This window comes from Strongylocentrotus purpuratus, unplaced genomic scaffold, assembly GCF_000002235.5.
Source record: "Strongylocentrotus purpuratus isolate Spur 01 unplaced genomic scaffold, Spur_5.0 spur5_scaffold_10, whole genome shotgun sequence".
Classification (NCBI taxonomy): domain Eukaryota; kingdom Metazoa; phylum Echinodermata; class Echinoidea; order Camarodonta; family Strongylocentrotidae; genus Strongylocentrotus; species Strongylocentrotus purpuratus.
Genome location: NW_022145595.1, coordinates 25,797,725 through 25,825,410, shown reverse-complemented (window position 1 = coordinate 25,825,410; position 27,686 = coordinate 25,797,725). Strand labels below are relative to the sequence as shown.

General features: G+C 37.7%; 1 protein-coding gene across 1 annotated transcript; it reads left to right on the top strand.

The window, feature by feature from the left end:
* Positions 1-42: 42 nt before the first annotated feature.
* On the top strand, positions 43-27,040 carry LOC582939 (rho GTPase-activating protein 25). Its single transcript, XM_030979899.1, has 5 exons — positions 43-308; positions 13,631-13,738; positions 15,216-15,348; positions 20,079-21,504; positions 26,565-27,040. The coding sequence occupies exons 1-5, from the start codon at positions 62-64 to the stop codon at positions 26,649-26,651; spliced, it is 2,001 nt and encodes a 666-aa protein (XP_030835759.1). The 5' UTR covers positions 43-61; the 3' UTR covers positions 26,652-27,040.
* Positions 27,041-27,686: the final 646 nt, after the last annotated feature.

The following is a 27,686-nucleotide window of genomic DNA, read 5'->3' as shown; positions in this document are numbered from 1 at the left end:
GTCTTAACTATTTTTCTCCACCATCCGATCCCAACATCCAGGTACCACGCCCACCACCACCATGCCGCATCACATCGACAATCCACCGTTCAACCGCAAGGATGCCATCTTGTCTGGTTGGCTCATCAGCCGCATCCCCAGTCTCATCCCGTTCCGCCCCTGGAGACAGTACTGGTTTGTACTCACCAATGATCGCATTCATTACTTCAAACACGCCGGCTCCGTGCCGCTGCATGGATGCCGTATGATATCCAGAACCAGCAAAGATCCAGAGGAACCCCTCGGATTCGTCCTCGAGATCAAACCACGTAAGTTTAATTTCAATTTATTCATGTTTCCAACAAAACATTACAAATCAATTATAAGCATTTAAAACAAATGTAAGAAATACATGTTGGAAACAGAGGGGTCCGCTAAAAAGCAATGCTTGTACAAGTGTATAGTTACAGTGATAGTTACAGTCATAATCATTGTAATTTAGCTTCTTATTTGAAATAAGTGTATCAAATATTGCGACGAGTTTTAAATGAACACTGATTTTTAAAAAGAAGATTTTACTAGACGTTATAAACTTGTTATTTATATATACGACTACACCCTCTGAAAGATGTTACAACATCGGTTTTTCGAAAAGGTATTGATTAGATCAGTGAAGAGCTGCTAACGTGTTGTGCCATGTGCATAATTTATCTGTAGCGACCAATTATTTACTCTCGTAATTCTAACTCTGTATTTCTGCTTTCCTAGAATGGTTCATTTTATATAATACATGAATAGATGGAACGAATCAGGTATTTACCATCCTTTCAATTATTTTGATTATTTTAAGTAGCGGACGTCATATCGTATATGAAGATGTTAACTTAGTTCAATTATCATGTAAAATATCTGCATAATTGGCAAAAAATCCTTGCTTCCTAAAATCTGGACCCTGTTTTATAAAACTTGTAATCAATAACAAGTTTCATCAACTGTTATAAGTTACTAAAATCGTGGTATTTGATTGGCTGAGAGCAATGAAATGAAATAGGGCCCATGTATAATTTCAGACTGGTCAATACGGAATTATGAGAGAAGAATAATGCCTTCAGTGAAATAAACAGGAAATGTATAATATTCATGTTTAAAAAGAACGAGAGCAAAATGATATATACCACAATCATAGAAAGATCGTAGTTTTTATCGATCCAAGTCCGCCCATATTTCAGCGAAAATCAACACAGATGACATCGAATAGATTAGTTATGCACGAATTCGACAGGTCATGGCTGCATCTTATTTCAGTAACAGTCCCATCCGTGGGAAACTATGTTGGGTTAAACGAGGTAACCTGTGGGTCGTCTTGTTTAAGTATTTGGCAGCAGTCTATATCCAGTAGGAGACAATACCACTTACCATTGTAATCTCATAATCATCCTTAAACATAATTCCTGTTCCGGATTCAAGTTCGAGGTGTTCTAATCCTGCCATTTTGGACCCCGTGCTGGGAGTTCCAGGTCTATATTTAGACCCGGTGTCAGAAACGTGACAGGATATGGTTTTATTGGACAACACGAGGAAGAGAAACTCCTTCCGATAACTTAATTTAGGCTGATCAAGAATGGAGCCTGCCATATACGACTCAATATGGCGACGAAGCATCTCTGATGCGGTATCGTGAAAATGGAAATATCCCATCCCGCCTTGCACGTGAACATGAATATTTTGATGAATGGGAAACATTAATCGAAGAATGTCAAAGAATCTAAAACTGTACCGGCGTGCCTGCCTACAATCATTAAATAAGCTTTGTATTGTTCTTTATAGTTTCAACAAATGTTTGAATGATTGGTGACTATCATTATGAACATGACGACAAAGAAAGAGGACAGAATATACAGTTTCTCACTATCCCCTCAACAATTGCTGTGGTAGACAAAGGAACATCCCTTCACTACTATTATGTAAAAATGTGTAGAACAGGTGTCACATGCATATTCACCTGTTCTACATATTTTTACATAATAACAGTGAAGGGATGTTCCTTTGTCTACCACAGCGATTTTTAAGGGTAGAATGAGGAACTTTATGGCCCGAATCCACAAAGGAGGTTTGTCGACAAACCATGGTTTTCGTGCGTCATATAACGCGTTTCGACGCGTTTTTACAAACCAGCTTTGTAAAAAAAAAACGCGTCAAAACGCGTCATATGACGTACATAAACCTCGGTTTGACGACAAACCTCCTTTGTGAATTCGGGCCTATATGTTGTCCTCTTTCTTTGTCCGTCATATTCATAGTGTATACAGGCGCGTACGCAGGATTTTTTTCAAGGGGGGGGGGGGGTTAACATGTTTAAATCGGGCCGAAAATTTCGCATCGACTCAGCCAGCCGCTGAATAAGCGGGGGGGGGGGGGGGGGGGGGGGGGGGGGAGGACATTTTTTAATTTTTTTTTTGGTCCCAAAAAAATCGCAACGACTCAGCCGGCCGCTGAATAAGCGGGGGGAGGAGGGGGTAAGAGGACACTTTTTTGGGGGGGGTCTCGAAATTTTTTAGGTCAGCCATGGGAATAATTTTTTTAGGGGGGTTTATACACATACAAATACCAAGGGGGGGGGTTAACCCCCCAAACACCCCCCTGCGTACGCGCCTGAGTGTATACATATGTTAAAGTGTCATGGTGCATACCTCAGTCACACTAACGAGACCGATACCAGACCGATAACAGACTGAACATAACATTACATTGCTTCCAATGGACAAAGAATCGATCGATCTGGAATCACTATGGAGTCGCTTTGGTGGTGCGACTGATGTATTATGCTTTTAAATTAACCAACACATATAGGCCGAAGTTGATTGCATATAGTGCTACTCATAATCTCTATAATTAGAATTGACAAACATCCATATTCATTGATAGGTACTTGTTGCACTTCAAGAATAACATTCACAAAGAACATTAGATTATCATAATGCTACGACGGCCCTTTCCTATGGAATAATTTGCCGATTGAAGTAAGAACAAAAGATACCCTTAATTTCTTTAAATTTCACTTAAAGAAGCATTTCTCAATTCATAGCTCTGACCAGTAATTTTAATGATTATTTTAAATTCATTCCCAACGTTACTTTGGTCAATGTTCATATGTTCATAATTATGTCTAATATTTTCTTGCGTCCGCCATACGGCCACATGCAATATTTCCCAATGTTTTCATATTAGTCTAGTTTTTACATAATGTTTGTATTTCTCTTATTTTAGGGAATTTCCATCTGTTGTTCGTTTGTTTACTTGTCATTTTCTTTTAATTTATGATTCTTTATTATGTTTAAGTTTATATTGATGTTGATCGTTCAATTATGCTTTTATTTGTATATTATCACAGGGCTCCATGGGAGACCAACTTAATGCTGAATGGGCTACCCTGGTATTTTTTAAATAAAAAAATGAAGAAAGAATCACTCCGAAAGAAACATCTAGTAATCATCTGCGCGAACTATTTCTTGACATACCCAATATATAGTAGGCCTACCATGGGACTCGCCTACGCAGCACCACATTATAAACGAAGCCAAGAAGTTGTTTTGTCAAATAAAGCCTGTCATATTTATAGAACAGGGTTGCTAATTGCACGCGCTATGTCAAATTGAAATACTCCGCATCCAATTTGCAGGTAATTACGGGTTTACATTATTCCTAAATAAATTAAGTTAATTATGGTTACTCCCTTTGACTCCTAGTCCCTTTAATCATACTGTTTGAGGTGAGGCTCCGTTACGTGTCATCGCTACTGGTTATGACTCGGTATTATTCATTGGAACAAGGCAGAAAAGAGAAGTAAGTCTGTTGATTCGAACCGATGTGTGTTCAAACAAATAAGGAGATCTAAAGGTAACACGTCTCTGCAAAGTTTAAAAAGTGTTGAATATGATAACACATAATTCACAAATCTTGGGATTTTAGTGGATTCGTCGATAATGAAGAATATACATTCACAACTACTTCAGAACAAAGAGGATATATGACAGCAACATTTTCCAAATTCATATAAACTCCACCTACCCTAAACAAGAACAATTATCTTTTTCCCCTTCTTTATAAGGATTACGTTGGATGGAAGGGTAACTACATGTCCCCATGTTAGGAGTATGTTTAAGAGAAGGGTGATCGTTACCCTATCCTAAGTTAAGAGTGAAGGCAAGGGTAACTACATGCCCCATGTTAGGAGTATGTTTAAGAGAAGGGTGATTGTTTACCCTATCCTAAGTTAAGAGTGAAGGCAAGTGTAACTACATGTTCCCATGTTAGGAGTTTGTTTAAGAGAAGGGTAATCGTTACCCTATCCTAAGTTAAGAGTGAAGGCAAGGGTAACTACATACCCCCATGTGAGGAGTATGTTTAAGAGAAGGGTGACTGTTTGTCCTATTCTAAGTTAAGAGTGAAGGCAAGTGTAACTACATGTCCCCATGTTAGGAGTATGTTTAAGAGAAGGGTGACTGTTTGCCCTATCCTAAGTTAAGGGTGGAGGCAAGGGTAACTACATGTCCCCATGTTAGGAGTATGTTTAAGAGAAGGGTGACTGTTTGCCCTATCCTAAGTTAAGGGTGGAGGCAAGGGTAACTACATGTCCCCATGTTAGGAGTATGTTTAAGAGAAGGGTGATTGTTTACCCTATCCTAAGTTAAGAGTGAAGGCAAGGGTAACTACATGTCCCCATGTTAGGAGTATGTTTAAGAGAACGGTGACTGTTTGCCCCCCTTATGTTCAGGAGCAAAGGGAAGGGTGTGTATGCAAGGAGTGTTTATAGACCCGATGCGTCATCAGATTCAAGCATCAACGAATTATCCCAGTCTTCTTCAACGTGTTGTCAGAAAGTACTCCTCTATTACTTTAATTATCATATAAAGAGAAACAGGTTCACGTTTTCCATGCAAGAAATTAAATCATTGATTAAATATTATCTTTGTGGATACAATTGTTGAGTTGGTTATCATGTAGGGTTTTGATACAGGTCTTTGAATTGACATTGCTTGTATCAAAGTAAAAAACACAAAATAACAACATTTCATATTAAAAGATTGATTCTTGGGTAAAAATAAGAAATCGGTTTTATTAGTGAATACGATTTTTTTTCTTCATTTAAATATACGGATGAGTGCATCAACAAATATCGAGATACAAGTAGATATAACAACTAAAAATAAAATCAGCATCGAACAATTGAGATCTTAAACGCTTTTTACAAATAAATGAGGAGATCAGATACCCCCAAAACTCAACATTATAATATACTTAACCGTTGAAGGAGGCTCTCATTGGTAATAATGGGGGCGGGAGTTGCCTGATTGATTTCTCGATATTAGTGGCAATGTTCTGTTTAGTCCTGTATAGGACTTCATATGATTTGCGACTTAAAATGCGGTTGTATAATATTGTTGTTCCTACATGTCAAACATTTTGTATTAGTTTCAAGTTCAGAAAATCAGCTACATTGAGCTCTCATTATATAATGCAACTTTATAATGATCCGAAGCTCGTGTTACTTTGATTGGTAATAAAAGAAATCGAAACCCGATTTCGCTTGTGTCTGGAATTCAAAGAATTAAGAATTAAGGAAATATGAACCACAACGAAAGTGCAATATTCAAAGAGAAATTGTTGAACAATCTTGAACTAACTATGACTCACTTTCGAGAGTTGGTAAGTTAATATAACTTTTGTTGTGATGTTTTGGTCATTAATTAAGGACCTCACATTCTCTCCCCCCCCCCCTCTCTCTCTCTCTCTCTCTCTCTTTCTTTGTTTCTCTTCATTTTTCTCTCTCAATACTTTCTCCCTTTAGACGGCATAATATAGTTCCTTAATGATTTAGTGCATTGAGCCCTATCCATTGACATGTTTTTCTCATATTTACCAATTTCTTCATAATCTGTCATTAATCGTTGGAATATAACTTAACAATGAAGACTAGTAGAGATGATTTGAAAACTATGTAGAAGGATCTTTCGGTGCTTTTTCTTTCTTTCTTTGAAAGCAAATTTCAACTCAAAACTTTAAAGATATTTAAAAAGAATTCAATCATGTTTAGCCAGGATGCAAGTTTGGAGGGAAGGACAACTATATCTGAATTAACGTGTAACAAAAGATTTGTTTACTTTCAAATGGTGCAGTTGTGTTTACATCTAGTCTGTACGGGTGTATACTGCATTTACTCGTATCTCAATTTAAAGAGGGTACCTCTTTGCTATTTTATCACCGTAGTCACCCGATTGCTATATCACGCTCATATGCAATGTCTGCCGCAGCTGTTTAACTCCGAAGATTCATTTTAGAACAGTTGGACCAGGATCTCAATTTCAACTTCCTCAGTCCATTTATCATCGCCATAAATTTCCCCCTCCCTTAGAGTGACATCGGGCTCAATTACCCCCTCCGAAAAGTGAGGCGCCGCCTTTTTAGCCCCCCTCTTCATATCCGCTCGCCCGGATCGTTTTACACTGTGCGCGCCACTTCCGAATCCTATAGCAATGTACAGTCTTTTAATATTTCTCCATTTTTGTTTTGTCTTCTTGATCATGACGTCATCACAACCTCGTTCATGATGATTGAGATGCGAGTCAAAACAAATAATACGAATATCCTTTGGGTCTGTAGATCATATTTTTGTTCTTTTGGGAGAAGATGGTTGACATTGATAAACTTAATTTACTGTGGATATGATTGGGGTCGTTCTACAATATTAAAATAACAAAGTCTGATCTAGGACCTGTTTAGTTTGATATCAAAATAAGATTGGATTTTACTACAAATCATAACTCTTTAGAAAGCGGGGCGTAATTGAATTATGTTTGGAAGTAAAATGATGATAAGTGTAAAGAAACATTAAAGGGATCGATGCACGGCCCTGCGTGTTATCAGTGTCTGTGATATGGTGTTATATTGAAGCCCTACAAAAAATGCGCTTCAAAATGAACAAGAAGTGCCTCAAAAAAGTAAAAACCTTTGAGTGACCGGTTTTACCACACTCGTTTTCCCCAATAGACTGTAGTGTTATCGAAAACCGTTTGGCAAACGCAAAATTAGATTTCGATTTTCAATCATAAATATCTTGTTAATCAGACAGGCGATCTGCTTGTAAAACTTATAGGATTCCTGACTGACCTAAAGGTTTATAATTATCATTGCAGCATGAGCTAAATCAAAGATTTTTTATAAAGGATCTAAAAAGTTACCGGATCCCGTTAATTCATACTGGGGAAGAAACGCATGATTATGTACACGTAGTGCATTGTATTAACCCTTTTGTTTACGTTTGATGAGAGCAAATCGGGCTGAGAAAGTTAGTAGGGACCGTTAGAAGTATTGACAATAAAGGCATAGAGGTTTCATTCTTTATCGTTTCTTTCATCTGTTTTGACTCGTGTCTGCATCAATCATTCACATTTTAGCCAATTCATTCCATTTTATTTCCACTGATTGGGGTTATCTGTTTAATCAACGGAAGGCAGCACTGTAGTGTTTATGACTTCATCTTAATTTTGCACACGGCACCCATTCACGTGATTATTATCCATCTAAAAATAGCATCTTTACATAATGACTTGGCAAAAATAAAACGTTGTGAAGGTCACTTTCACCCAATATTTAAACTCGTCATCGAGATAAGGAGCATTCATGAATTATTCCGAAACCGGTCATTACCTTTTCTTAAACTATGTAACTCACATGAATGTACTTTCTTTTCTTACTGACACATACGATATCCTGTTTATGTTACTTTGATAACGTTTTGTCACATAATTCTAAGGCATCAGTATTTCAGTAAAAATGTCCAAGATGTTACATTGAAAATTGTCCACGTTCTTGTCCAGAAGAAAAGAAATTTTTACCCCCGCAACAGAAAAGAGGTAGTGTCACACAAGCAATAAGAAATAATTTTAAAATGTATTAACGAGAACATACAAATAGCATGTAACAATTGAAGAAGATAACATATATTAGTTTACACATAGAATGCTGTTTCTACCCGTTACTATTGTTTAAGACTAAAAGGAAAAACATACCACAGTGATGTTTTGATTCAATACCTGCACAAAGAGTTTTAACGTGGCGACTAACAAAAACACTCGCAAATATGTTTTCCATGAAAACCTCCAAAAGCAATTGACTTAGTTGCGATTTACAATAAGATATCATTGATGAGATCTGTTTATGTATTAATAGGGGTGCAAGTCCACAATTTGAAGAAGAGATGGTAATTTGTTATACTCTGATCGTGCATGATAGTAATTTTTAATATGTTCTTTGTTTTTTGTTCTGTTCCTTTGTTCTCGTTTTCCTGTATGTGTGTTTTTAAGGGTAGGCTTTTATATAAGGAACTTCCCTCCTTTCTGCCTATCCCAAATGCTCTTATACATTGCCATTGTATTTGTTATCACTTTCTTGTGTTTTTTATTTGTAACTCCATTCTGTATTTGTATGTTTTAAATGTTTTTATGAAGAGTGTTGAATAAACTTTGAATCGAATTGAATTGAATAACCCTTATATTATTTAACCAAACATGTATTTAATTATATGCACGAGTTTCATAATGAAATATTTATTCTCTCGTTAATCTTTTAAAAGTTGCTTTATATTGATATATCAAGAATCAAAATTATTAAATGATACAAATTTGTGGTTTTCTTATGATGACGATGATGTTGATAGAGATGATAATGATGATAATCATGAAGATGATGATGATAAAGATGATGATTCGAATCATTGAAATAGTGCCACATTTCTGTTAAAAAATTCAAAAGTGTGCTAAAAACTTCACAAAACAAATGTTTTTCATGAATTATTTATTCTTAGATCTTGGCAGGGCATCATCTTAACCTTGGCAAGGGTTAAAAGAAAACCCCGTCACTCCTTCATCCATTATTACTCTGAATTCACTCAATCACAATCACATGCGTTTAAGGGCACCCTCTTAATAAAGAACAAATGTTCCCTGATCAACTCTGCGGTTATATCTCTAATTCCAGCATCTAAATTTAGAAGCCTTCACACACTAGTCATTAGAGCAATTATATGAAGAGGCTCCTTTCCGTAAAGTATTCCCCGGTGGTAGAGATAGAACTGCTTAGAAATGTGTATATTGGTTCTTTGTTGCTGTGTTTTTTTTGCTCGTTTTTTTTTTGTGTGTGTAAAGAAGGGAAACAAAAATCAAAATTTGCTGAATATGTCCATTGCCTTTACTCTATGGGCGGCGAGTAACAATTTTTTGTTGTTGCGTGTATCTGCAAGTCTTTTTGTAAGTGTAAAGAAAGAAAAAAATTTGCTGAATATGTCCGTTGCCTTTCACCCTATGGGCGAGGAGTAACAATTTGGTGTTGTTCCGTTTATCTGTTTGTTTTCAACGAATATCCTTCGTATTGTTATTCGTGTTGTTTTGAGACATTCGGAGAAGTTCTGATTTTATAGGGGCTTCAAGAGAAGATAAGAGACTTATAGACATTTAGAACTTACAAAGCGATGTCTAGAAATGCGAATAATGTTAAAATTCGCATGGCGCTAATTATTCTTCCCATAGACAACGTTAGGCCTTCCACATGTTACTCGTTAAGAATAATATGGAACGCTATCGTTTCATCTTCTGTTGAAAGGAGTTGAATCTTTGTACAACTAGTTATGAAGAATATTATATTGTGCATCCCTTATTTGATTGTTCTTACATATCATAGCCCACGTACATTGTAGGACTATATGAGGCTTATCTAATAGGCCTCTTGGTTGGGGAAGGTTACCCCACCCCTCCCCATTTTAGGACCCAGAGGAAGAATCAAAACTTGCGTTCGGTATTCATTTAAATCATTTATATTCTATGATTGCTTGTTATATATATATTTGTTTGCTCATATGTTTCTGTTTATTTTTCGGCTTGGACCTCTTTTAAAAAACACAGATATTAGCTGGCAAGGGCGATCCATCACACGAGTGGATAATAAATAAAGCAAATCAAATCAAAACCTTCATATGGGAGAGAAGGGGGGTCCGCCCTTAGATTATGAATTGTTGGATACGCCGTGTACATGTTTAACACTGCATGTTAGCGAAAGATTTGTTTCATTAATGTATGAAAAATGAGTGAATCAATGTACAATGCAATGTAACAAATCAATATTCTGTTTGTAAACATATATATCATATAAATCAATTTACAATGTAATGTAACAAATCAATATTTCGTTTGTAAACATATATATCATATAAATAAATTTACAATGAAGTGTATATAGCAAAACAGAATGAAAATTATATACAGCAGAAACACTCTTTTTTCTTCTTTTAATAACATTACATATAATGCATAAAGTAAATAATATAATGTACCATAATACATCCGAAGATTTAGATATATAAAACCTAATATAGCAATTTTCTAAATAAATCATAACTCATGTTATACAAAATAGGTAAATGAGGTACATGGAATGCCTAAAATAAATGACGTAATAGTAACATAAGATTGTAAATGGTGACGATGATGATGATGGTGATTAAGATGATAATGATGATACTCGTGTTTTGAAATGAGAATGCAGTTAACAAAGAAGGTTATCACGCATGGCTGTGATATTTCACCACGACGGTCAACAGTTCATAACGTTATCGGTCTCCTCATCACATTCGCTTCCATCCTGTCATAGTTGATTCCCAAATGATGTTTTACTGCCGTGTCACGCGTGTACGGGCCCTGTTTTTAGGCGGACTCACAGTTTTCACTTCCTCTCTTTAACAGCCCGTCTTCCTATTGTCCTCCAGGCAAAACATCGAGCAGACGACAGCCCAGAAAGAAATAAATTTCCCGCCAAATTCTGCCTCGTCACTCAATCAAAATGCCCCCCTCCCAAACAGCAACTGACAAAACTTGCCCGTTTCTGAGTTGCCCTTGCATGACAGTTTCTCTTTAACAAGAAAATTTTCCGGAAGTGAGGTTTAATTGATATTTTCCTGAGTTCAACTTGATTTTTCAATTTGGCTGAGGGGAGCATGCCGCGCAGAATTCACCACTGCTTTGTCATATATGTCATGCAAAGCACTTGGTCACCGAAACTGAGCGCTTTCTGTTTAAGGCATTTTTCCTGCTGCTGCTACCATGCTTACTTCAGCAGGAGTTAAGTTTGAATTTGATGATTATGGTGATACACCTGTGGTGATATAAGCAATGAAGAGGTGGGGCGTCGATAAGTTTTGCTACAATATTTCCAAATATAATTATTTAACACCATGATATAGGCCATGAGATGATCGTGGATGAAATTATAATTCTATTATTTTTTAAGGGGGTCGTATAAGGTTAAATTTCTATAAAACATATTGATCGTGCTTGCAACTTCACCGAACTATTGCAGTTGTGTTTGCTACAAGAATTGTGATTTTCATGCACTTCAAGAATACTGCAGGCACCCGTGAACAGCTATTGTGTCTGGGTCGCAAATACAGTCCCTACACAACATGCACAACAAATGTTTTCGTGCGAGTGTTTAGGAGGGGGTTGACTAAACGTAAATAGTTGTAATATCCACTCTCCACCCAGGTGAAGTAAATGGATACCCGTTTGGTAGAATTCCTTGAATGCTTTAGTAGCGCTTCATGATGGTGGCTCAGCTACAGCTGGGTTAATAATATGACACTCTTATTAAAGGGATCGTTTAATAATGTTAAATCTGAGATACACGGCCCTATGTGTTATCAGCGTCTGTGATATGGTGTTATATTGAAGCCCTAAACAAATTGCGCTTCAAAATGATCAAGAAGTGCCTCAAAAAAGTAAAAAATCTTAGAATGGCCGGTTTTTACCATACTCGTTTTCCCCAATAGACTGTAGTGTTATGAAAATCGTTTAGCAAACGGTTTTCAAAATTTGTGAATTCCAATCATAAATATCTTGATAATAAGACAGGCGATCGGCTTGTAAAAGTCATGGGGCTCCTGACTGACCTAAAGCATTGCAGCATGAGCTAAATCCAGAATTTTGTTTCAGAATCTGAGACAAAGTTACCGGATCCCTTTAAGCGCAGGAGAGTATATTCATATAGTAGCTGTTATATACGCTATATATGGGCATATCATTATATTATCATTATCATCCAAATCATATCTTCAAATTTCCTTTTCTCCTTTGAACGAAGGCAAACAAAAATTGAGAATCGTGTGTTTGATTACACACTGTCAAACATTATGACATATCGTTTTCAAAAACAGATAAGAACCATCACTTATCGCTTTTTTATTCTTGCTTTAAAAATTCGGGTTTTTGAAGAGAAAAACAAGCCTTTAGAAGAATCTTGTAACAGGTTCAACAAACCTGTGAGTAATGCTTTACATCATCCCCTGGGATTGGTGGCTGAGAGTGTGTCATCTAGCTTGAATCATTCTCAGGTTTTTTTCTTCTAAAGAGAACCATAAACTGCGATTTATTTCCAAAGTTCTCGAATTTAGAGGATGAAGCCAATAGTTGGTCTATCATACCGCATCCTAGCCTACTATTCAGGCTTCTGCTTTCATGTTTGTGGCAAATGACAAGATACAGCACATTTCATTTCTTGTAAATCGCCTTTTCAAGAAATACAAAGCACATTAACAGCAGATATACTGTAAAATACTGTACAGTACAAATAACATTGAGAAAATAAAAGTAATATACATTGACAAATTTGACAATTATTTGTCATGTCAGAATTTCTTGAAATGTGGTGAAGTTTTGGCAAGTCTTCAATTTACGGTGAAGAACGAACCACGTGATGAAATACCACAAGAACTTCGTCTTGATATTCGATATTCAGAATGCCTATGATATCATGCAGAATTCATGAATAAGATATGTATGGTGTGCACAATTGTCCTTCCAATACTCAATTTGAATTGTCATAATACCATGAAAAGGTCATTATTGGAAAGAAGAAATAAAACTTAGTCAGACTGGAAGGTAGGTTACGCTGGTTTGAGGGCGAAGCCACGGTGTGTTAATGACCTTAAAACAAGAGAGTATTGGATCAACTTCAAGATCGTGGTCAAATCAACCAAACCTAAAGAAATGAATGTGCACGCTGTATTTTCAAGGAGATTGAATACAAACTAAAAAGAAAATAATCGAGAACAAGAGAACCTTTAGAGAAGTTGAAAGGACGGGAGGAAGAATTTCATAGAAGTAAGGGAAAGTTTTGAAAGTAAAAGAGGAGAGGACTAAGCAGAGGTAGTTAAAATGAAGATGAAGAGAAAGGAAAGAGAAGAAGAAGACCTTAATATGATAGTGTATGACATAATATGAAATGAATGAAAATAATATTTTGATATCATCAGGCATAAGCCTGCCCCTGCCGGTTATTTTGGGTAACCGTTCATAAACCAAACTGCATATATGGTTTCGATCATTTCATCAAAGAAAATATAATCAACTGGAAAAATGGAAATGTTTTACTATCGATATACACAGGCAAGAATCCGGAGCAGCCGGATGTCTCATAGGCAAACCGTTCATGATTTAGTTTCCCAAACAAGACAAATGGAATATGGTTTCATTCCTCATGCAGCCAAAACAAATTAATTGTTGATCTTGATTGTCGTGTAACAATCTTCGTTTCTTTATATCTGCAGGTAAAAATCCGGAACAGCCGGATATCTTGGGCAAACCGTTTATGATGTGCTCTCCGAAACAAGCCGAACTGGACATATGGGAAAGAGAAATCAGGAAACTCCGTGGAGGTATGTGAAATCAAAAGAAATAGCAAAATGTGATAATTTATAATGAAACAGAGCATTTGCCTAAGCTTGAAATGACAGTTTTCTTTAGCAGATGTATTAGCAAAATGAAATAATTAACTTTATATATATATATATATATTTAAAACGAATTATAGCTTGCCTTCTAAATGTTTCATCCTGTGGCGAGTAACTTGGACAACTGTACAATATCAGTAATCAGCTGTCGAATTGTTGTCGAATTGTCGAATTGAACTATAAATACTGTTTATAAAGCTGTTTCGTTTAAACATATACACCATTGACCAATTGGGATAACCTTTTAAACCTGACATTTGGTACCTCAACCCTGATTGGACAGTTGATTAACCTGCACAAGTCTTTGCTCAAGATGTCTATGATCATAATTTCCCAATGTTAATTAATACTGTCACTTTGACATGAGTTGCGGGTGGCTATACAGCATCATACAGTGTTGACGAAAAATACTCAAATCGGTTGACCGGCAAGAGGTTGAGGTCCCTAAAGGGGCCTACATGCAGGTCAGTCTATAAAAAGAAACTGACCAATACACTGACCAATACACTGACCAATGCACTGGCCAAAAGTTAATCAACAGGACAGGTGCCCTCATGAGGGTGATATAGGGACACTGAGTTTGAAAACAATGGTGTTTGTTTGGTGTTGTTTACATCTCTAAGTCATATTCATCTACTGATTCCGAAAGATCACTTGCCCGAAACCAGTCTGATATTGGATTAAAAGTGTAATGATGTAATTTGCCTCAGGCTCGTCCCTGTTTGCACTTCTCATGCATGACAACGCTGTAGTCAATTATGTCAGTTTCTGTTTACTACTCTTAGTAATCTATGTTACAGAGGTATGCAAGTAATATTCATCTTAGACTTGACTTTGTATGACAGCATGTTTAGAAGAGTTGTCATTTCTTCACACAAGAAACCACATTGAAACGTTTAAGGACCTGACAACTCCCTCGCCTGCCGCCTCACATTGCGGAAGAATACGGGCGCATGTTTCCCCCAGTTGACCCGAACTAGATTTATATTTAGCAATCAAAGCGTGATCTCTAGCATAAGTTAACTTTTTTTCTGAGGAGAATTTTAAATTTTGTGTTTAAAAACTGATTTTCTCTTTTTGTCATTAATACCTATATTTCCATCTCTCACATCTCCCTTGTTTTATTTTTTCCTCTTTTCCCCTATCAATCTCTCTTTCTCTCCCTCCGTATCTCTATATTTCTCTCTCTCTCTCTCTCTCTCTCTCTCTCTTTCTCTCTCTCTCTCTCTCTCTCTCTCTCGCTTTCTCCCTCTCTCCCTCCGTATCCCTTTCTCTCAATTTCTTCTCTCTCTTCTCTTCCCTCCATATCCCTCCCCTGTCTTTGTCTATTCACCCTGTCCCTTCTACATTTCTCTCTCTCTCTCCTTCTCTTTCTCTCTCTCTTTCAATTCGCCCTTTTCAGGAGTCTTTGGTCAGAGTCTTGAAGACACCATACTGAATGAGAGCGAGGAATTTACAAGGGAAATCCCCCTTGTGGTAGAGCGGTGTGTACAACAGCTAAGAGCGACTGGCCTACACGAGGAAGGTATCTTCAGGTAAGAGATGGGAACAAGAATGGAATATATTGTCCTTACTTTGATAAAAAGGAAGCAAGTAAAAATTGTAATAATATGTTTCTGTAAAAATAATTTGTAGGCCTATTTATTCAAATTCAGGAGAATTGTAATAATTGATAAGAATAGGTCCAGAAGTATCCGATTTATATTTTGCTGCAAAAAACGAATGGAAGGATACTTCTGAGTCTATTCTAAACAAGAAAAATATAATCAATTGTGTTCAGTTTTTGGTCACTTGCCTCCTTTAAAATGGAAGGGCAGATTATCTTTGTAGATAATTATGACTTTGTGACGAAGTAAAGAAGCACAAAACCATATTTTGAAGCGGGTGTACTAATATTAACGACAAGAAAGGGAATTACAATTCTTATTTAAAGGGAAAGGGTATTGGTGAATATTACAAATAGAAACAGATTTTCTTTAATCGTTATTTGTCAGCTGCACTTCTAACAAAATACGACAATCATAAGGAGAAAGATATTTGGTAAAAGAAGGCAAAACCTTGAAAGGGGGAGTTACACTGGGTTTTTATTGATATTCAGTAGAGAGAATTCAAGTTTACGTAAAAAGCATGACGAAAATGACTTACTCTCCAATACCAAATAACGTCTCAAATATTTAGTGTCAACTTCAAGTACTGATTACAAGGCAGAGAAATTGATTCCGTCGATAACTCCAATTAATGCTGTATCATCATGGTACTTCTCACAAGGTCTACAAAGATTACACAATATTCATCTCATCGTATGATTCATTTCATCCAAATTGACATATATTTCCGGATACGTGAAGGAAAAAGGCAAAAGCAAATCTCAAAACGATGTCAAAGATGCAAACATCTGAATGAAAGCGACCTAGTAATTTTAACCTCTCTATATAGTCATTTATTTTCTTTTTCTTCAATTATTTGGGATATGGGTTAAATCAATATCGAAAGTAGCCAGACAACTGCCAGTGGCGTCGGTCCGGCTATTGAGGGGCTCTGATGCTGTGGGGGGGGGGGGGGGGGGGGGCGCACCGGTTTTTCTTGGTAGATGACATCGGAGAGAAAGAGCCCATCGTGTTGGGAAAAGTTTTTGTTTAGGGGTTCGTTTTATGTTCCTTATTCGTTACTAGCCCTCTCTTTGTTATTTATTATTTTCTATGTTTCCCTTTCCTTTGTTCTGCTTTCCCTCTGTATATGTCACTCCATTGGGGAGGGCATCCTCCCCTTGTGCACCAGATTCTACGCCATTGACAACTCTAATCCATTATTCGTCGAAAAAAAACGGACAATATGACATCGAAATGTCCTCGTTATGAGTAATCTTTCAAGCCAGACGATAAGATGATTACAATGTCCGTTCCGATTCGACAGACATCTTTGAAATGTCTGCGAGCGCGGGAAACAATTCGCTGAATTCCTCGAACGGTCTGTAGGGCAGTCTTTATTGCATACTGGCCGCTAGGTCATAACATGCCTCGCGTTTATTCATTTTTGTGTTTCTCCTCCCCCCCCCCCTGTTTTTTCTTCAGTTGAAACAAAATGCACATGTCCATTTATCAATTTTGCTCTAAGACTTTAATTCCCATGTTAATCAAAGCTAATTAAGTTTAAAACAATATTATTTCAAATGAAAAGGATGGTTTTGCGTACATTAATGACTCAGATTTTGAAGATAGGAACTTCCAGACATGAGCTGTCCTTGCAATCAAGGTATCTGAAATACTTACATGCTTGAAGTGCGTCAAATCAATTCCTAATTCCAGGGGGTGTTTCACAAAGATCCTAATTCAAACTTAATTCGAAGTTGGCCTTAAACATTGTGGAGAGCCATTTGTAGCCTTAAAATAAAATATATTCAAAAGCAAAAATTCGAGTATTTAGACTTTTCATAAATTCCACCTCAAGAACATAAAGTCTCCTTGACAATAGGCAATATGAATGCTATGAATCAACATTTGATGCCTTTCAAAATAATTTTTACAAAATATTTTCAAAAGTGCTAACGGCTCTCCATAACTGTTAAGTCCAACTTAGAGATAAGTTCGACTTAGGATCTTTGTGAATCACCCCCAGATTTAATGGGTCTTGTCCCTGCTTAGGTCAGAGAATCGCTATCTGCTTTACACACCTATATTTATATATTAGAGATCTCGAGACACCAACCGTATTAAAATAGTTGTCAGAATAATGATTTGGTTGTTGTTATCGACTGCTATTTTTGTTTCACAATCATGTAAACGTTTGAATATTCAAATATAGTTGTGTTTTGCAGTTTTTGTTTTCTTTGTATTTTTTTTAAAATCTCGTCCACGGCGAGTGTTGAGGAATAGTCACTAACTGAAATAAATTAATTGTGTTTAAAACTATACAAATTATGAAATGTTAGAGCTTGTGCAATTTCAACTCTACATTTTGTCCATTCTTGGTGAGAACTCGTTTCAACGTTTACTTTTTAAGACATCAGACATGTTAAAATCTATAAAGGAAGACAAGGCATGAATCATGGCACTCCAGTGTTCCAAATTTAACTTTTGGCACCGACAAAAAAAATCACATGATATTGAAGTATCCAAACTACCCTGAATCTACAAAATACGATCCATGACCACAAATAAAACCGCAAGTAAATTGTTCCTATTGGGCCTTTCCTTCATTTTTTCAAATATAGAATGATAAAAAGACTTGTATGTAATTGAATATCATATCATAATTGACTTTGTTCATTTGTACTCTTATCATGGATTTGAAGATTGAATATACATGCATTTGAGTAGTTAATGGGGGTAGAGGGTCCAATAATCTCCGGACGAGGGGAGGGGGTCCAAAAAGTCCTAAAATTTCTGATAAGTTAGCAACAACAAAAAAAAATCACCGACGGAATGATAATATCCTTTTTAGTGGGGAACTCTCTCTCTCTCTCTCTCTCTTTCTCTGTCTGTCTCTCTGTCTGTCTGTATGTCTCTCCCCCCTCTATCTCTCTCTCTCTGTCTCTCTCTCTCTCCATCTCTTCTCTCTCTCTCTCTCTCTCTCTTTATACTCTGTTATTAACGTAGGTATGTCATCTTCGATCTTTTCTCATGAACTTACTTTTACCCATTCATCTACCCCCCCCCCCCCCCGTATTTAAGGATATTAAACGATAAACTTTGAAATAGTGTTAGATTATCCGTCTTGTGACCGTCTTTTTTTTCTCTATAACGGGAGTCAGATAAAAATGTTAAGACAATTCTATCAATTCCACTCTTCTCAACAGGACTTAATCATTCCGGTCTTTTCTGACTCGTAGACATAGTCTTATCAATAACATAAACATCAATAACAATCAATAATATATGTCATCTTGATAATTGAAAATGCAGATACTATTCACTGTCAATTACATGTAAACATTGTGATTGCATTTTTATCATGTACATAATTTAACAAATTAAATTCAAAGAAAGAAGAAAATATTCAGCAAAATCGACTATTTTAGACTGCTTCCTATATACTCTATACATTCCATATCACATCAACTTAAGAAGAGATCGGCCCCAAAATTGTATCATCCCCTCTCCCGCCAAAAAGTATTTCCTATCTTGAACACTGTCTGTGTCGTCTGCCTGAGGCACCTCCACGAGGAGCTTGACTCATACGTTACCAAGGCAACAGGTGGTTGTAATAATCTCATTTGCTCTTGGAGGTAATGTGATTCTTACTTTTTTCCATGAAGAAAAGAGGGGAGAAACCCTCAGCTGGCTGAAGGCGGCTGTTCGTTCTTGTGTCATCAGGGGAGAACAAATATTGAAAATTGGGTGTAACTCAAATGAGCTTTCCACGAATGTTAAAGATTCAGTGCAGTGGAGAGGTGACTTGGAATTGGTTCCACCTGAATGTTTGTAACAAGTTAGCGGCATGTGTAAAGGATAATAATCTGGATTTTTATAGCGCTTAACACGAACAAAGAAGTTTCTTAGCGTTTTATAGATATCATTACCCCGGTCATCAGATTCATTCACGCACAATGTGCACCATCTCCACTGGGGATTATTCCTACCGTAAGGTCACTGTGAAGGCATATGGCAAGAAATAACACAAAGGTTTTCGTCATCCTACCATACCCCATTTCTCTCCTGGGTATGGAGTGGCAAATGTAGATTAATACCTTGTCATAGGACATAAGAGACGGCAATCAAAGCAATTTCAACATACACAATTTGAAAGAAAAAACATTACATATAATTCTCACCATTATGAAGAAATAATCAGAACAAAACCCCATAAAATAGTATATATTCTCAAATCCAACTTATTGCTGTTAACAGGCGGCAATCAAAGCAATTTCGTGCGGCAACTGCCACATTTGGGTCTGTTTTTCATTAAAAGCATGTTTTGTTAAAAGCATGTCGACATGTCAAATGATTATAGACTACACAGTGAATTCATGGACATTGACTGTTAGAATATACTCTATATTGGGATTGGTATTGATTAATAATAATTATTTTAAACATGTGTAATGTGACGTTAATTGTACACTTCTTTTTCTAAATTCCCTTCAAAATTATATTTAGATGTAGAATTTTTTGTCCCTAGAATATTTGCTTCTTACGAATATGTATTTGTAAACCTGGTAGACTGATCAATCAACGTGAATTTACAATCAACACTAAGGGATTTTTGAAAAAGAGTATTTTGTATAAAACTAACAAGACTCTTCCATTCGTCTCATTCCATGATACAGATTGAACGGTCGCACCAGCATGATCCAGGAGCTCCAGGACATCTTCGATGGCGGCAACGTACCCGACTTCGAGGCCTACGGCGCGAGCTCGCACACGGTGGCATCCCTGATGAAGAGATACTTCCAATATCTACCTGAGCCCCTCATTCCCTGGAGGCACTGCAGGTACTTCATCCCCGCCATGTCACGTCTTCAAGAGTGCGAAGAGGATGGTCGAAGACAACTCGTCGTCCAGCTCGCTCTCCTTCCCAAGGTTAACTACAACCTTCTGAAGTACCTTTGCCGATTCCTTCACGAGGTCCACAAGTTTGAAGCGCACAACAAGATGGGACTTGGTAACCTGGCAAACATCTTTGCTCCTCATATATTGCGTCCGCAACACGCCGAAGGCAACTTCTTGCTTGGTAGCACTGCCTTGAGTCTTCAGTTGGTCCATTATTTAATCAGGAATCAGGACAAGGTGTTTCCTCCCATCAGTACCATCCAGATGCACTGCGCCATGACGACAAAAGACTATTTAAAGCACGAGAGATTGGCCAAAGAGTGCGCGAAGAGGGCGTCTCTCCAGGAGAGCAAATACCTGAACCAAGCGTTGCCCTTGCCAGATGAAGAACCTGTTCTTCGGACAAAAAGAGCTCTCAGACCAAGGGAAATCACGCAACAAGAAGAGGAGGAAGACATGACGAACTATGTAAACACTGACCTTACAGACAATGACATTGAAACTAGTCTTCTGGACTGTTCTGTTCATAGTATCTACGAAAATTTAGAGCTTCCAACAAACTCAACGCAACATTCCGTGTCTTTGATTGAATCTCTCAAGTCAAGGATATCCGAAGTGCCTCCTAAACCAAGAGCATATACAGAACACAAAGCTAAGCGGTATGGAGTTTCGTATCGCGACCCGTCGTCGATAATGCCCGCACCGTACAACGGACAAAAGTCATCTTCGTATACAAACGGAACGTCGCAATTAGCAAAACCTTCGACGAGCCCGCCGAAGGAAGAATTCTTTGGACGTGGTAAGAAACCCAAGGTGATCAAGGGTGATGTGCACAGCCAGCTACAGCAGGGCACGACTTACCAGAACATTGAGCTGGGTTCCTCAGTACCTAACGGGAAAGAAGCCCGGCACACCAACGGGGATATCCTCATCAAACCGCTACCTGAGCTGCCTCCCAAGTATGGTGAACACATCCACAACAGCGTTCCCAAGATGGTCGGTGATTACAGCAATGAGAGTTTCAACGTACCTTACGCCAACAACCTCAAGATACCGCACCTGATCAACGGGGAGGTCACAGGTCACATGCAAGGGTTACGTAATAAGTTGAGACAGAAAGATGATGAGCTGAGTAAGATCAGGAAGTCTATGGACAGGATGAAGAAGGAGATAGAATCGATGAAGCTCAAGGTCAACGTTGAGGTCAGTACATGTTGATTGCTTTACTTTACCCATAATACAATGCTTGTTTCGTGAATACTAATATTTCCAGATTTCCATAAACATCGTTCAGTATATGTTATAACTCTCGTATACTTAAAGGTAAAAGTTAGTTCTGGTAATGCGATTGCATTGTGCAATAAAAGGTGTGGAATGGATCAGAAAAAGTTGATCGTGTAGCATGTAAGTATTGGTGTGTACTGCAAGGTTCTGGATTCATCAAAATCACAATAAATTTGGCCCAGTCTTGGTAAAGTAACAAGCACTGTACACAGAAAGATGTATATGGGACTACACAAATGGTGTCGGGGCTACTAACCTTGATTTCCTAATCTTCCCATGCTCATTACTCAGCCAGTATACATTTTCTACCGAAAATGTTTGGCAAATGACATTTATTTGTAATCTAGAACATTCAGTGTAAGTTTCGTTTGATTCTGTGAGAATTCATTTTCTTCTTTTTTACCAGAACTCACCTTTATCTTTAATATATAAGTTTTCTGTGTCAGAAATATTTACATCAAAATATTTTCATTTTCATCATCATCATCGTCACCATCAAATATTTTGGTTATTCTTTCATCATCAGACTATTTGATGTCGTGTCGTGTCAGTTCTTGTCCTAGAGATTTGCATCTAACCAACCAATAAAAACAAAAGCCCTGTATAATAATTTAAAGGCCTTATTGAAGCTTTGCTTTACAGCTTTACAAATCGAAAGAGCTTTTGGCGCGTGATCAGCGTTAGATGTTAACCTCTTTTTCAATTCTTATTGGGTATAATTATTAATTAACTAGTGCGGCATCACAGTGAACAAAATCCTTTTTGCACGAAAGTAAACTGAGCCTATTAAAATAGTTTCCCAACTTCATTTGGTTGATGATAAGGCTTAATCAGATGTTGAGGTTACATTTAACGTGTCTAAAATTGCTGGAAAGCGGATTATGTTGTAAATCAATAATTGTTAATAACGTTAATCTGGACCTAAACACAATGGCGTCATACCACTTATTTTGCGAAGAGAAAAGAACTCGCGGGAATATGTCTGTGAACGGAATTACGCTTTAAAACGCCTCAAATATTTCACATCCAGTCGACTGTTCGACGGGAAAAATTCGGATCTTTCCACGCTCACTCTACTTCGTTATAAAGCGCTATGAGAATCCTCATTCTAATTCGGCACAGAATATGTGATTGAGTTGTGCTAAACACAATCTTCAAAACTTTTCAACCTTGCTCTCACTTGAGACTGTACTATTTATAAACCGTTCTATTTCCTCTGCTTGAAATTGGTGCTTCGGATTTTGATTGTTATTAATTGCTACATCTCCACCTCCAATTATAATCGCGAACTGGAGGCGGAAGTGCCGTCATCTTATCCTACTTATCCCAAGCCGCCCCGCGCGGGCTCAATTTTTGAGATCGTCAGTCACGTATTAACTGCCAAACTCTAAAATAGATATTTCACGCCTGTCTTATGCCCATCACGTATTAGGGATTAGGGTCGTCTGAAATGGTCGTCTAAAATGAAAATATGGACAGATTTTCTTCTTTTTCTAGAAGTTGTTGAGGGTTTGAGGGATATGACGGACGGGCTGGTGGATTGCCTGTCTACGTGATGTCTCTGCAGAGCGGTCGGATTTAGACGTCTGAAATATTTATTAATAATAACATTATATTTAGCTCTTCACGGAGAGAGGCTGAGAAGGAGAGTGGTAAACGGGGGGAAGGAGTAGCGGAAGTATTATGTATGGAAGACTAAAAGGGGGAGAAAACAAGTTTTAAAAATAGTGTTCTTGAAAGCAGCAAATCCTGGAATTGAAACTACATCATAATCTGACAGTTCTTTTTCAAATCTTAGCCACTGTGGTCCAAGTATACATAGGCCCTCGAATAAGGATTATTTAAAGGTCTTCTTCTTCTTCTTATGGATAATCTGCATCCTTCAATACTGAAGATTCTTGTAGATGTATATACTGGGGTGTGCAGGTGGACCACTACACAGGGGTTTCCCCCTACTCTTATACGAATAGTGCAGTGGATTCTTAACATGCAAGGGTGGTGACTCTCCTATACATGGGGCCTCCATTTAATGTCCTATCTGAGGGACGGAGTGTTTTCCACTTAACATAGCCTGCGTCTATGAAACGCGGGGGAGGGGCCGTTAACACACAACGCAGGCTTCAGTCATTCGCCTGGGTGGGATTCGTACCCGAGATCTTTGGTTCGACAGGCAGATGCTTAACCGACTGAGCCAACTCGCCTCCTAGTGGTTGTTTGGTTGATCTTGGTCTTAAATGAACATTTGAAATCCATTTAGTAGATCTATATACCAATTCATTACAGTGTCAGTTTAGGCTTATTTCATATCTGTTTGCCACCCCCACCCCCCCCCCCACCCTCCATCCCCACACCACCCCACCCCAACACATACCAACAGTATCTCATCACAATGCAGTACAGCTACTGCTTGTCACTTATAGGTGAAGATGACACGTCTTGGGGAGGTGCGACCAGAGCGGATGTGTAGGGACAGTTACGTAAGCGGAAGTTACTTTGTCACCGTAGTGCAGGGAGTTCCTGCGTATAGTGGGAACCCCCATTACAAAGTGTGTATTCATCATTTAATAAACACTTTAAAAAGTCATCGTAATTCAATCAAAACAATCGCATGATGCAACTCTCTCTCTTGATTTCCCCTGTTTCACCGAGTCCATATCGAGTCATTCCTTTCTCCTGCTTTTGTTTTCTTCGGGCACCTTTCTTTGTTCCTCTGCGCCTGGCTCTGCGTGTTTGAGGTTCAATTCCCCACTCATCAATATCTGCGACCCGACGTGTTGATCCCGAAGCGCCAAAGTATGACATCTGCGAACCATTATAATACATCCACTGCTCTTAGTGGTTCATCATTTTGATCACACCCTTCCAGGAAACTTTTTTATTTATTGCGATTATATGCCTGTCGCGTATTACGTAACATACGATCGCATAGACTCTCGAGAAATATAGTGTACAAATCACCTAAAATAATTATTTATTTACAGCTAAAATGGGTGAAATAATCCTTAAAAAATCGTAGTGTATTGTATTGGCTAACGGATTAGGAGTATAAAGAAATATAGAATAAAATGTACAGGTACGCCATTACGCTCACAAGGGACAAGTCGCTTTTATGTATCGAGAGTGTATTTTAACTGGCAAAATTGCTTTTCAGAAATAATATTTGAAAATCTTATTTTGAATATAGTATTACCACATGTAATGGAACTACTGACATACAGAACAAAATATATTATGGTGATTGGTATATTAAGGGCAATTTCCACATCACATTGCATTGCATATAGTCCGTCCTTGTTTTCACGAAGTGACGGTAGTGAGGAAAATCGTAACGTTACAGAGCATATGCGGAATATGTAATTTCACGTTCTTACGTTTGGATAATTAGTGATACACAAGGCTATTGAAACTGCCTAACGTGGATATTTTGGAAGTCTGACGATCGTGTTCTAAAGAAAATTTGCAAATCAGAATGCACTTGATTCCAAAATAATAATTCCCATATGTGCAGTTATGGATGTATGTTTTCCTCTGATATAACCACTAAACAACATGTTAATATGGGTTTATCATTTGAAAACATGCACATTAATGACGAACCCCTTGGTTTTTTCACCGGACATATACAGTGGAGCATACGCCCCACCTCCGCAGAACGTTATGATGTTTAGTTACGCCCCAGGAATGTGTCATGTTCCCTGGTACAGTGGTCCATCTGACCAACAAACCAAGAACCAATGCCCTATGTATATTAACGAACTCAGAATCATAGTAATAGGGACTTTTAGATTCTGCACGACGAGAACGTGGACTGCCCTTTTAAGGCAATGTGACGTCCTTTTAAGACACTGGCAGTGACGTCACATTGCCTTAAAAGGGCAGTCCACGTCCTCGTCGTGCAGAATCTAAAAGTCCCTAATACGCCAAGTCTACGTACGTCGTGTCACGTGATGACCCACATAGTCAGAAAGGCCTTAACAAAGGATGAATGCCCCTTTAACTCTCAACAGAATGAAATGATGATATCGAGTTCAGCCCCAACCCTGGAAGGAGGTAGGGGGACCCCACTCTGAGTCACCAGACATCAGTATATTATACGCCCCAATAAAAGGGGCCATTTGAAGAAAAAAAATGACATATATAGAGGAGGTCGCCCCCATATTGCATTGTTCCATCAAATCGAATTAACGAGACCATGATTTCTGTTCGCCGCCAAACTCAATCATCGAGTCACTTTTAAAATAGAGTTTCTTAAAAGTCATTTGAAATGAAAACAGACCTTTTTCAAGTTCAGTGAATATAATTACGTTTTGTAATCATTCATGTGAACCAGAAAACTACTCATCCTGGAGGGGGGGGGGGGGGAATTCGTTGACAGCCGCGAGGCTAATTTCAGCAAATGGGTCTACTTTGTTGTACGTTCTTAGACTTTGATCATGATATTCATCTTTATAAAATGTTGCCTCTTTGAATGTACAAAAGTAATATATTTCCATTATCCAGCATGGTTATGGGGCATGGACATTTATTATCAATATATTATGCAAATATTATTCATCCCGTAAATAAATGAGTATCCCCGTCATTGTTATAATCATTATCATAATACTATAGAATGGATATGTGTTACGATGTTATAATTCGTTAAGCTGGATAAAATAGTACCATCATGGATCATCATTCTGCGATTGCTATTATATCATATTTGATATGATTTATTGACTTCTCCCTTTTCATACAATAATGATCAGTAAAAGTATGACAATTTTGTACATAGTGGTAATATTTGTTCAAGTCAAAATGAATCACAATTAATGCAACAAAATGTTGGGAACGACATAGCAAAATGCAGAAGGGCTGCAGCGTAAGCGTGCGCTTGAAGTGCTCATACTTTTGTGTCGTCAATTTCGTCATAATATACATATTCCAATATCTTAATTGTTTTGTTTTTTCCTTCTTTTTTTCTTCTTCATTTTCTGTAGGAGTCTGCACGTCTGAACGCAGAAGGAGAAAACCAGCAACTTCACATTGAGCTTGAGTATCTACGACGATGTCTCTCAAATAGATAGTCTTACCTTGGACTTCCGGTCAAGAAACTTCTGGTAAAGTGATGGCCAAATCATCCCCAAGACCCTTAAGTTAAATCGGAGAACCCACTGCTGCAATATACGTGTCTGATCAAGTGACATAATGGTGGTCCAATCCTATAGCAAGCAGGAAAAATATCATACCAAACTTAGAGCAAGCAACTTTATATTGAACTGAAGTACCTCAACCGATGTGCCCCAAATTAATGTACTTATTGGTGACCCTGTTCTGAAGCAAATACGGACAATATCAGGACTTGATCTCAACTTGGACCCCGAGCAAAGATTCAGTAGACATCTAGTAGTAGTAGTAGTAGTAGTAGTAGTAGTAGTAGAAGTAGTAGTAGTAGTAGTAGTAGTCGTAGTAGTAGTAGTAGTAGTAGTATAAGTAGTAGTAGTAGTAGTAGTAGTAGTAGTAGTAGTAGTAGTAGTAGTAGTAGTAGTAGTAGTAGTAGCAGAATTAATGGTGATATTATGAGTAGTAGAAGTAATAGTAGTAGTTGCAGCCTAATAATAACGCATACCGGTAATCATGATCAGAAGTTTGATTTATATGTGGCCTTTCTGCAAAAATACAGTATTATTTAAAGTCATCGCTTCAAAATAATTTGGATATTCACTTGAAGACATTGGGGAACCCTCTTCTACAAAACTGCATGAATTTACAACTATTTCCCATTATTTGAAGTTCCATGAGGGATATTTATATCAGCTCGTTTTTCACCGTCTGCCAGTTTACGGTGTCTCCAAATCGAAGAACCGGGGGAAATTCTTTTGGAAGGGAGGTTCGAGAGGGGGATTCTTTGTTGGAGCCGTGGAAGGAAGGGAGATGAGAAAGCGAGATGAGAAGAGATAAAGATTTAAGCGGTGAAGTTTGGCAAGTGTTACACTTTGAGGCCTGCATTTTATAACTCTAACCACTTAAAAGAAATTCGGTGGGGTTTTTAAAGTGAGTCACTGATCTGTATAGGCTACACCACGTGTTTCTCTTTGTACTTTATAAAGAAATCGGTGGGC

Bases quoted from the DNA above. Each gene is read 5' to 3' on its own strand.
- LOC582939 (XM_030979899.1), top strand. From the start codon at position 62: ATGCCGCATCACATCGACAATCCACCGTTCAACCGCAAGGATGCCATC. The intron at 13,739-15,215 runs GTATGTGAAATC...CGCCCTTTTCAG, and splicing joins AATCAGGAAACTCCGTGGAG to GAGTCTTTGGTCAGAGTCTT. The intron at 21,505-26,564 runs GTCAGTACATGT...CATTTTCTGTAG, and splicing joins AGCTCAAGGTCAACGTTGAG to GAGTCTGCACGTCTGAACGC.